Source organism: Lissotriton vulgaris, chromosome 8 (genome assembly GCF_964263255.1).
Source record: "Lissotriton vulgaris chromosome 8, aLisVul1.2, whole genome shotgun sequence".
NCBI lineage: Eukaryota > Metazoa > Chordata > Amphibia > Caudata > Salamandridae > Lissotriton > Lissotriton vulgaris.
In genome coordinates, this window is record NC_141696.1 from 716181684 (window position 1) to 716194224 (window position 12541).

Here is a 12541-nt window from a genome sequence, read left to right on the forward strand (position 1 = left end):
TGGCTTTAGCAACAGCAACTTTTATATTGTCAAAAGCTTTTTGACATTCATCCATCCATACATAGTTTACATTCTTTTTCATAAGTTCACGTAAAGGAAAAACATGATTAGAAAAATTGCAAATGAACCTCGAATAATACTCTGCCAGCCCTAAAAATTATCTTTACTGGCCTTTATTCTGAGGAACAGGAGCCTTTTCAAGGTCCTCAATCAACTTGAGTTTAGGTTTGATGCCATCTTTAGATAAGGTATGACCTAAGTAGTCTACTTGGGATTTGTATAATTTACATTTTTTTAAACTAATAGTTAGACCAGCTTCCTCTAACTTACTTAATACTATCTTCAAAGTTCCATCATACTGTTGATTCTCCCCATACCAGTACATCTCCCCATACCAGTACATCGTCTTAGAAAACCAACACATTAAAAATATCTTTTAACACTCCCTGTATTACCCTTGGAAAAACTGCAGACACTAGTCCAAAAGGCATACGAATGAACTGATATGCACCTTCAAGCGTTATAAATAATGTTAAATGTCTAGATTCTGGTTGCAGTAAAACTTGATGGTATGCTCTCGATAGATAAGTTCAAGGTGGACAAGACTTTTCCTTTATCTACTCTTCGAAGCATCTCATTAATGTGTGGCAACGGATGGCGATCAACCCATATACACTCATTTAAGTCCCTCGTATTCACACACATGCGAATATTTCCATCAGGTTTTCGTGCGATCACAATGGGACTTAACCAATCCGATGCTTCAATTGGTTCTATGATATTTTCTTCACATAACCTATTTAATTCCTTCTTGAGAGGCTCTCTCAAAGTTATAGGAACATTACGAACTTTGTGCACTTTAGACGTTGAACCTTCTCTGAGTATTATACAATGTCTACTTTTCTTTAAACAACCTAACTTGTCTCTAAATAAATTAGAAAAGCTTAATACTAATTTGTCTATGCTTTGTGGTTCAGTCATTAAGACTTGTAATGTATGATTTGGATTTAATATAATCTTTAAAGCTTTTTGATTTAACCATCCTAACAATGGCTTCTCTTTTTCGACTACATATATCTTGGCCATAGCTTTCCTACTGTGAAACATTAATTTAGCCATGAAATATCCTAGTACATGCAATTTTTGACCGCAATATCCCACAGGATTCCCATCAGTAGATAACAGTTCTTTAGAACCCAACTCCATCCACACTTGTCTATCTATTATGGTGATAGGTGAACATGAGTCAGCCCACATAGGTATGTCTTCATTGCCTTCTTTTATGACACATTTTGGTGGACAATATATGTTTTTAAGTTTTTCATTGCACTCACTTGACTCATCAACCATTAGAACTTCAATATCACTATCACTTCCCGAATTTACTACAGAGTTGTCATCAATAACATTTACAGTTTGTTTAGCTTGAGAATTATCACCCGCTTTACAAACTCGTGAAAAATTGCCTATTTTTTTACATTTATAGCATTTGCTTCTCAGACCTGGACAGTGAGATGCATCAGCATTATGCTTATTGCTACCACGCCTATAACATGACCTCCTGAAATTTTGAACTGATCTCTTATCACTGCTGTTCTTGCTATCATCTTGTTGAATACGTTTCTTGTGGTTGATGACGCTACACACTTTGGTTGAAGATGCTTCTGCATTAGACCCCGCTCTAGATAATTCCTTTACATACTGTGAAGTATTCTCCATCAGTTTTGCAACTTCCAAAGTCTTTTCTAATGTAGAGTCTTTTAAATCCAGTAGTTTTTCTTGTATTTTTGAATTATTGTTGGCATTTATCAACAGATCTCGAATTATTTCATTCCTAAGATCTCTGAATTTACATGTTATAGATAGTCTCCTCAAAGCAGCCACATATTGCTCAATCCTTTCCATATGTAATTGTTTGCGGGAAAAGAATGTATGTCTTTCAACAACTATGCTCAATTTTTTTCCATAGTTCTCAGTAAGTGCCGCTAAAGCTAACTCATACACATCTTCTACTTCTTCTGTAGTTTCATTTTCTGCAGTTCTCACATTAATGACAGACTTAGGAAGAGTTTTTAGAAACTTTCTTCCTTCTACACCCAGGCTCAGCTTCAGCATTGCTAATTTTCTACTCGACACGTAAACTTCACGCCCTATTGCTTCCAAATATGTAGTAAAGGTATCAAGCCAGTCTTCCCACGCCATGCATGTTGGGCCTGGTTCTTCCAAAAACACAGGTGGTGGAAGAACATTCTGAGTTGTCAAGGTAATGGTAAAATAAAATTCTCAGAGTATGAATACAAACCAAAATACTGGAATTTTAATGTCAAACCAAAAGTTTCAGTTTATAAATGTAATTACCTCACCAGAAGCACTTTGGGGTTTGAAATATGCCACCAACTGAAGTTCTATATTTTCCAAATAAAAGAATCCCACAGAAGATCGTTGGCGCCGCGATGAGAATATTGTACTTGAAAATGTTAAAATTCACTTACGCTGTGATTGCCGGACCGCCTATCCTCTTGTTGCAGGCAAACTTCAGAAGAGTAGCGCACACTCTCGTAGGTACAATAAATCTAGTGCGAGACAAAGAAGATTAAAGACAGGGATACCTTCAAAATGGCGGCACATTGCACGTCAATCGTAATGTGCCCTCCTCAGTCACAAGTTCACGTCACTGGAACTTCTGCAACATGGAGCGATCTTCAAGAATGTACACACGCGCTGGATGAGATGATTCAAATGTACGCGGGTGCATACAGAATCCACAACAATGCTCGCAACTGCCACCCAAATGTAAGTCAATTAAAAACATTCACGTACTTTTTCCGATGAAAGAATGTTATCCCTCGACGTTCGGAGTACACGCGGAATTTCAGGGGTCTTCGAAGTTTTCAAAATTAGCTGCCCATTGATTTTGAAGTATTGAAAATTCAAATACTTCACCACAGGACACTCCACGAAGCTGCTGCCTTCTTCCTTATTTTAGAAAGCGCATCCCCTCCTCGTCGCCATTTTTAAGGATCACAGCAGCAATTTGTCTTGAAAAAGTGCTTTATTACGCATACATGAAGTAACCACTGACATCCGTCCAACCTCCAGTTCAGCCAGCTTCTGTCACTGGATTTCAAAATCCAGAATCCAGTGACATGGCATACAGATGCTGAGTTCCAGTTCTCTTTGTAATAGAACATTTACTAAACAAGTTAAAAGGACATAAAATATTCCCCTCCTAACCCAGGCTCCCTCCTAATGGTCCTGTCAGTGCATGGCCGGGTCTTCATCCTGGGGTTCTCAAGAGGTGATCCTTACCCTCTTGACACTTCCTTTGAGACCAGAGATGGGGGGGGCCTTGTGGGTTGGAGGGTATTCTCCTGTGAGTGAGAGCGGGACAGTAAGTCCTCCTGATTTATAATACAAAGTCCAGGCTGACTAAAACCATTGGTGCTGAGGTTATGTGCATTGCTGCCCATCTTAGTTTGCTAGGGATTAAAAAATTCCTTCCCTCAATAGAAACCGAATGTAGCTTGATCGGTTCTAGTTTAGAATCCATTTCTGCCAAAAGGGAACGCCGCAAACGCTTTCATCACTGCTGCCAAATAAGCTTCAGACAGGATCTGTGCGCAAAATGTGTAGGATGTCGAAGCCTCCACTCTGGGTCCCTCTGCTTTACCCCCTGTCAAGGAACACTTTGGTTTGGCCCAAATCCTAGAACCCAATACCCCCTCCTACTGGGGTAAGAGGGCGGGACGCCTCTGGCTTGGTAGTGTTCTTGCTGCGACCAGACACAAGGACTATTGCTGTTTGTACCCTACTAGCCTTCTGCAATCTGAAATTATTAAGGACTACCTTACGCGGCATAATATGCCTTTGTTTCATCATCAGATATGTAAAAACTATGTCTTTGTGCCAGGGGCAGCTACTCCGCTAAGGTGGAGGAGCATCGCCCCACTGTTCTGAGAGCAGGAAAAAGAAAATGAAAATAACTTTGTTATCATTTTATTTTTCTTTGCTACGGGGCTGAGTTAGGGCAGGGTGGAACTGAGGTTGGAGCCTGAGAGGAGTGGTGAGTACACACACTCAAAGTGTGCATGACTGCTTGGCCGGCCGTCTTGGCCCGGCCAAGCGTCATGCTCACTTAACATGTTCCTCACCAGGTTGCATTACACAGCCTGGTGGGGAACATGCCCAGATCCCCAGTCCCCATCTGCGGGCCGAACAATGGCGCTCAGACCAATCACAACGCTGCATTGCAGCGTTGTGATTGGCTTCGGGGAGCCAGTGTGCTTCCTGGTTCCAGACTTGCCAGGAAGAGCAGGAACGACCGAGAGACGGCGGCCACAGTAAGGTAAGTGGGGTATTTTTTGTTGGTTTTTTTCTACCCAAACCCCCCCACCCCCATTCTCTGCCAGCCACCACTGCTGTAAGCGTAAGTTACTTTCTACACTGAATGAAAATTTGAACAGCTAAAAGCCTGAACATAAATATCAGCACATGGGTTTCTATTCAGGCCAAGCAGAATCCCCAATTTCTGCCTAAAGCAAAACTTCAATCATGCCAGATGTGACCTTAGGTAATCTTAAGTGGCATGGCTTTCCTAATGGCTCAGACAAGTTACACAGAAATCAGTCCTAACTGTATGGCAGCAGGTTGGTATTAGTCGCGCCTCCAAAATAAATAACCAAAACGCAGTGAAGAATCTTCCATTCTGCTGCCCAGAGAGTTATGTGTGGCAAAAGTAATATTGCAATGCCATTCGCCCTTGCACAGGCTAGATGTGGAAAGAAGTCGGCAGCAAGGTTGGGCACATTTGTTTGCTTTTCAAACGAGAATCACTGCACAGAAGGGTATAAAGAGACCTGAGATTTGCCAGGAGCAAGACACAAGGACTGATTGTTATGGGAAGATGCCAGAGCACAATTATCTGTCTGCATGCCCGACAGCTTTCTAAGCAACGCTGGGATAAGTAGATGGCTTGGCATAATTTAGTTAGGAAAAATACCAATCATTCATCCAAACAAATATCATGAGGATGATAATATACATAAGTGTTCGGTAAGTTATCCCAAATGTAAAACTACCAGACGTTTCCTGATACTGGGTCTTATGGTAGCCAAGAGTAGAATAGCGATCCACTGGTTATCCCCTCAGGGCCTGCAGTTAGACAAATGGAAGAAGGATCTTAAAGAATGGGCAATGGTTGAAGAAACCTATATGAGAAAAAGAAGACAGGATGATAGGCTTCCGGAGGCCCTGCTGGTGTGGGGGCAATGATACAAGAGATACAAGAAGTAGGAGAGGTAATGTCACAGACCCCAACTGCCCCGGGGAGGACAAAGAGGCACCTGATCTTAGTCAGAACAGCGAGGTAACAGCCACATAACACATTGGGACCTAGTTGGAGATAGGATATCATTGAGCGACGTGGGTTAGTTAAGGGGGGGAGGGGGGGTTTCAAAGAGTTCTTAAGTTCATTAAATACCGTATTTTAATTCAAGATTGATATCACTCAGGATAAATGAGGGAGCAGGGGAGGAGAAAAGGGGATTGAAACAACAGACAAAAACAACGGAAAATGTTGACGTTAGTCATCTCATCATATATTCATGAGATGAATGAGATGAATGATCCATGTAGTGATACCATGTATAACTGCTGTAATATGTACACTGTTTGCTATAATGGATATTAACACTAATAAAATAAATATTTTAAAAAAAAGTGTTCGGTAGGTTTTAGACTAATTCATTACAAATAGTAAAGATGTGCGATGTAAAACTGCTTTGGATTCTTCTAATGTTCATTTTACTCAAAGATATAACTACTGAGAATACCATAATAATTTCCATTATTCTGATACACAAAGTTTTTGTGCTGAGAAATAAATACCTTTTATTGTAAAACGCCAACAGCTGAGTGTGTCGACTGGTTTCAGTGACCAGAGTAAGGGTTAAGCCATTTCATATAACCCCTGCAGATAAGAGCTTCTCTGACAGGGTTGTCTGACTCATACCACTGGACATTAAAGTGTCTAACTAGTCATAGAGAAGAGTGAGAACCACCTGCCTATTTCTATTTATATGAAGTGGAAGCGCTAAGATAGATCCACATGGGGCTATGGACATTTTTCTGGGAGCCTTCTGAAATTGAGAGATTCAGGCCATACTGAGCAAAACAATGTTTGCATGTTTTATGTGATTTCGATGGTTCTAAGTAGTTACTTGCAAACAACAATTAGGTTCATTCAGCAGTTCATTTCTTGTAGACAATGGTTACTTCCCAGGTATGTCTACAGTGATGTTGGGGGTAAAGTATATTTGTATATCATCTGGAAGGAAATCAAGCAGTAATTTGTGACTGCACTGTACTTTCTTTAAAATCTTTATTCGATCATTTATTAGAGATCATAAAAGCACAAATTCATTACAGACACATTTTGTATAAAATACAGACAGTATTGTGCATTAAATAAAACTTTCAAGTCATAATAAGGCTTTTAGTGGTTAATGTGCCCGGGTGCCTCGTTTAGTTCATGGTTACAAAAATTAATTGATCAACTTCTCGGGCTACCCTAGGTCTTTCTCTTTCTCATGCAGGCCCACAGAAAAGTAGCTACAGAAAAACAAACAAATTGGTCTGGGAGGAACTTTAAAAAGTACAGTGCCACCCTACATTGGATAAAATCATGGTACCTTAAAATTGGAAAAATAAAAGCTTCTCTTTCTGTATGATAACATTTACAGAACAATACAAGGTGAAGATCTGACTGGTATGACCTATTATCACATTGGCATGGGATCAAATCTGCATGTTTAAATCGCTTCTCTTGGAAACCTAGCATCAGAGGCATGAGGTTCTTGCGAAAACGTAAGCGAATGAATCTATGCTGTCTAGAAGTAGCGCTGGAAAAATATGAAAAACCTTCCGCTGATCTTTGACGGATAAGGTCATATCCAATGTACAATCACTAGCTAATGGAGGAATAGTGAAAATAACAAGAGAATCTCATTGAGCTGAGAGAAACCCATCAGAACATAACAGATAACAATTCCAACTTTTCTCTGTGTAGTGTGCCAACAGAAAAATCAGTGATATGCACTCAGATTTATCCCTAAATTCCGATGCAATTGAAGTGCACCACAAGCAGGTTCTTGCCATGGAATTTTGTGTTTTTTTAGTTGACTATGGGTGCCTTCTGTTTTATCCAATCACTTTATTTTGTTGAAATGATAAACAGAAGGTACTGCAAATTTACTTGTTGATATCTGACCGTTACATCTATTGTGCGGCTTCAATTGTGTTAGACACAGAATTTACTCAGTTAACGATGCATGTAGTAAATAAATATGTTACCTTGAATGGTCTCCCAATGGGTCTTGGATTCTCAAAACGGTTTCCGTATAGTCTTTTATCAGCAAAGTGGTCATTTGTCCTCCAACTGGGATACGTTCGCTACAAGGCAACAAAAACATATTTTAGTACAGATTTAGGTATCTTTCAACTGTTATGTGATTTGATACTATGGAGACAACACTAAAATGATCAATACTTCCACAGGGTGAGGAGCATTACCTAGGATGGCATGTCCAAAGATTTGTGAGATAACTCATTTTAAACTTACTGTCTTACCCAAAGTTGTACAATCTCATGCTAGTGCAGGCCTACACTATATCATGAAGACCAAAAAGCACAGACACTCGAATTCAGGGGATTATCTTACAAAAAACGCATGAGTAATGGCCACTCTGTAGCACAAAAGTGTTGGTAGCCGGCCGTCTGCATCAGACTAAGGCTTAGTATCAATATTGGTAGTCAGAGATGTTCAATGTTCTTTGATGACTTATTGTGAGCTGTTAAGATAAGAATAGTCAAAGCAATAGTTTTCCTGAAACAATGTATGGATGTGAAAGCTGGACGACTAATAAAAATGATCGTTGAAGAATTGACTCCGTCAAACTCTGGTGATGGTGAATGCTTTTGATTATCCCATGAACTGCTAGAAGAATGAACCAATCAATAGATAACCTGATCAAGCCGGAACTGTCATTGGAATGGAATGGTTTATGATTAAAAATTAAGCTACAATATTTTGGCCACATAACGAGAAGACAAAACACCTTAAAAAAATACATTATGTTGGGAATACGAGGAGGAAACGGAAAAGAGGAAAACCAAGATCATGGTGGTTAGATGCAGTCAAGAATGATACAAACAAGAATATTCAAGAACTCAAGAATATTGCTGTCGACTGAAACAATTGGGGGTATTTTATCCATTGAATCACCAGGAGTCGGACACAACTCAATGGATAAAATGACTACAGGTTGCTGACAGCCAGAGTATAAAGGAAGATCCGACTCAGATTAGAGAGAACCTACACGTATAAGTTACAACAATGGGATTAGTTGCTGACTTCAAGATGGTGATATATATGTACACAAGATGTGTAGTGCTGCCCTTCATGAGTGTTCCATTGTGCACCTACCCATGTACTCCCCCTCGAAGTACCCTGCACCACTGGGTCCGAGCCACAGCCCGCTTCTTTGATGAACTGGGAAAGAGCTACAGAATGCTAGCCTGGACACACCTAGCAGAAACCGAGATGCCGTCCCTATCCGAGTAGGTAAATTCATTACAATAAAGGGGAAAGTGACAATGCATTCATGACTTTAATCTCCATTTATGCAACAAAAAAAAAGACAAACAGAATTTCTTGTGCATGATTATTCTAGTAGTGAATTTGAATGTAGTCACGGCCAGAAATACGAACAGATCCGCCAAGAAGACACAGACAGTGGGGGGCAATTGCCAAGGACTTAAGGAAAATCGGAAACTCTGGCCCAATAGATTGGAAAATGAGTCACCCAAGAGCAGGGGACTGCTCTAACTCACCAGTGCATCATACTAACACCCAAATAGAATACATTTGCCTCAAAGCCAAACCTGGTTCGGTGCACGTAATGATGCAAATATCGTTTTTAGATTTCTCTTGAAATCCCCGGCATATATCCTCCTTACACTGCAGGGCTTTGATCAATCTGTATCTGTAAAGGTTTTATCAACCCAAAGGATTGGCAAAATATTTTACAGGTGTTAACATGAATTGCAATTCAGGTACAAATAATGTCACAATGCTGAATCGTCAACAGGGCAACTGAGATCATTTAAGCTTTCTGTCAAGGTCTAATGTTAGAACACAAACGGTTTACTTTGCTATGGCTCAAACATAGTGACTAAATCTTCATCAGAAACCAAGATTCAACTCCCCCGCAATCAACCCTGTGAATGTACATTCTGTTCCTTCTGGAATTAATCCCACAAAACATTTCATGGATGCAGGAGGCCACCAGTATAGTGAGGCCTTCTTGGGCCCACTTTGGTTCTACATTTTAGTTTGACATTTTACGCTAACATCATTTTAGCAATGTTATTTTTATATGTTTTGGTTGCACAATATTATTTTGAGAAGACACTGTACATGCTTGCTTGTTTTTAGAGCGCGTTTCCTGTGACAATCTGTACACTTCGTTCAAGCCTAAGAAAAACAGAACATGATATCCTAGTGCTTGCGTTGACCATTCGGAGACAGCTTCTATCATCTAAACACATCATTGCATCAGGTTGTACCTCTAGCATAGTGGACAGTGCACTGTCCCTTTATGGGACAGAGTGGTACTCCAGCCACGATGGTACTGGAACGAAAGCTGTGTTCGACATGCAGATCTGCTTACGCTGATCTTCCAACCTGTGAAGAGGGATTGCCAATTTCACATCAAGCAGATTCCTTGGTCCAGTTATGGGTAATTAGGCTATCCTAAGCGATCTGACAGAGGGTACATCCACTATGCTCTCCCAGTAGGAGTAGTGACAGGTAGAAATATATATAGAAATCAGACTGCTATGGTTACACTGTTTATTCTTTTCACCATATTTATAATGCTGGTTGCATTGCTCTGTTTTATCTGCCTAATAATTGCACCCATTCCTTCTATTCAAGGTTTCGATTGTTTCAGTAAATGTATTGAAAACTGTATTCGTATCTTTTCTTGTGAGTAACGAACGAAAGGGGTAAGATCTGTTTCCACTGTTCCCTTGGGGATCAGTGTCATGTTTGAGGCTGCCAAAATCACCTGTCACCCCAGAAAGGTTATGGATTCGGGTGAGGCACTGTGAGCTAACAAGGAATTGGGCCAACGGTCGGTGAACTTAGTCCCTTCATTCTGAAGACCTGTTGTCCTGATATGCAGTCATACCTTTTGTAGTGGGAACCATATAAAACAAGTGCTTTGGCTCTAAGGGACCAGGCAGAGTGAGTGGCTGCAGTGGAGATGGGGTGCAGCCTCCACACCAGAATCTCAATTGAAGTGGACAAACTGACAACCTGGGTGAAGAGTAGCAGGATTGGCTTCCAATGCTGTCAGCAGACACAGAGAGCCAGGTGACTTTTTTCTTTTTAGGTCTCGCCCTGGAATTCGCATCCGAAGGATGCGTCCAGGGTCGTTAGGTCTCGCCCTGGAATTCGCATCCGAAGGATGCGTCCAGGGTCGGAGACTTATAGCTATCGGACACGGGGGAATGGAGGACAAGAAACTGTCACGAGCAGATTTGGGTGCGCGAACGCGCACGTTCCGTCCTGCGCCGCGCCGTGCACTTCCCTCCCATACTCCCAGCAAGTCATCCTAACTCGCATGCATGCGCACACGCACTTACACAGACACGCAGGCACCCAGACAGGCAACCCCCCCCCCACAGTCACACACACACAGACTCCAAGACACATACACACACACACGCACGCTCACACACATACACATACACACCCCGCAGCCGCGCGCGCGCACACACATGCCCCCCGCCCTGGCAGCCCAGCAACAAGGCGAAGCCCCACTCACCGGCTTCCTTGGTGCAGCGGCTCTCACCGGCAGCAGGACTCTTCCTCCCTTCTTCGGCACCGGGGCGCAGGGTAGGCTCCTGCCTGCTCCGGTGCTCCAAACAAACGCGGCTCTTCCGTGGGAGGCGGGGTAGGCTCCCGCCCTCCTACTTCCTGTTTCCGGTTGTCCCGCCCGGCCTGCCTGACTTTAGGTATTTAACAGCAGAGTATTGCCTCGTGTTGAAGACTGATATTTAGTTACATGGAATTTCATAGATAAACCTAGTAAGCAAAAGTTTTGATCTTGGGCCCCCTCGGATAAACCCTTGAGGTAAAAGATTTGCGCTATAATAATCATTGTTGGACTTAATTAGGAGGGATTTTATATACTTTTGACAAATGTAATATACATATTTATAATTTGTCCAACTATTGGCCTGGTGACTGCCTTGGGGTCAATCTTATGCTTGATACATTAGCCCTTGGTGCTGGTGTTGAGCCTACGATAAAAGTTATAGCAAGCAGGCCCCTCCCTCCCACTGCTCACAGGCCGGCAGACATCGCTGTTTATTTATTTATTTTTACTTAATACATAAAGATATGCTAATAATTGCCGCCCGATGCCGAGGCTCCAAACATGTTAAGGGCATCCGTTTTAGCACTTCCCTCTCCCGTGTTATGTTTAATTTGTGGCTCCGGACCTATTTATGACCTCCCCTCTAATCAACCCCACCTGCCCTGTGCCCAGTCTCCCTCGCGCGAACACACCCAGGGAGAGACAGGCTCGTGCACGGCTCTCCCTGGGTCCCCCCTTGCGGACGGGAGGGCGGGAGGCTGCCTTTCCTTGAAGATGAGAGCTGCAGGATTGGAATAATGCAGGACGGCGGGAGCGGGAGTCGGGACCCAAGTTGAGGTGGCTGACGGTAAGTTTTATTTTATATATTTTTTTTATTTAGGTCCCCCTGCCCCCCCCCCCCTGCGATGACCTCATTAACACCCCCCCCCCCCCACACACGCCCATCATGCCGGCCGCGAGAGCAACCAGTAATTGGTTTTTGTCCAGCAGGATTAATTGGTCTGGCCGAGGCTGTATATTCCGTATTTTTGCCTGACAAAACTTTGGTGCTGAGATGAAGTTAGGCCGTTAATAGGTTAATAGTTCTCCGGGCTGGTGGTATGTATAAACAACAGGGGACTACACATTGAGGGAGCAATACTTCATATCCCCGCAGGCCCACATGCCATGTGTTCGGTGTCTGGTAAGGGATCACACAGCCTTTTCTTTAAATTGATGGCCTAGGCTATGTTAGTGACAACAAATCAAGTGTCATTTCTGTCTACCATACATTTTGACTCAAATACCGACTGATTTTTCAGTCAATATCAACTCATTAGGTCACATCTATCGTTAAAACTACATTACATCCCAACAAAATATTAATATGACCTGGTGTAGTAGTGTAATGTAATTGGTGCTCATGTGAGGCACTCCAATATATTCTGGCCGAGAGCGCAAATAAAATGGTGACCAGCATCTGAAAATATTTTATTGTGCATATCTTCCCCTACTAGTTAACAGACACAGGACTAAGTGGAGTCAGCTTCTGCCTCTAAACTCGACACTAGAAGAAAATAAAGCGAGAGATGCCATTGACATTTCTATCGCTGAAGTAG

The 12541-nt window shown here is 42.1% G+C and overlaps 1 protein-coding gene across 2 annotated transcripts in view; it reads right to left on the minus strand.

The window, feature by feature from the left end:
• Positions 1–12541, minus strand: part of BCLAF3 (BCLAF1 and THRAP3 family member 3) — a 703357-nt gene that overhangs the window by 121551 nt on the left and 569265 nt on the right. For both annotated transcript variants that reach the window (XM_086934591.1, XM_086934592.1), the window contains exon 11: positions 7351–7449. In XM_086934591.1, the coding sequence (XP_086790717.1) occupies positions 7351–7449 (99 nt within the window). The remainder of the gene's footprint in view (positions 1–7350; positions 7450–12541) is intronic.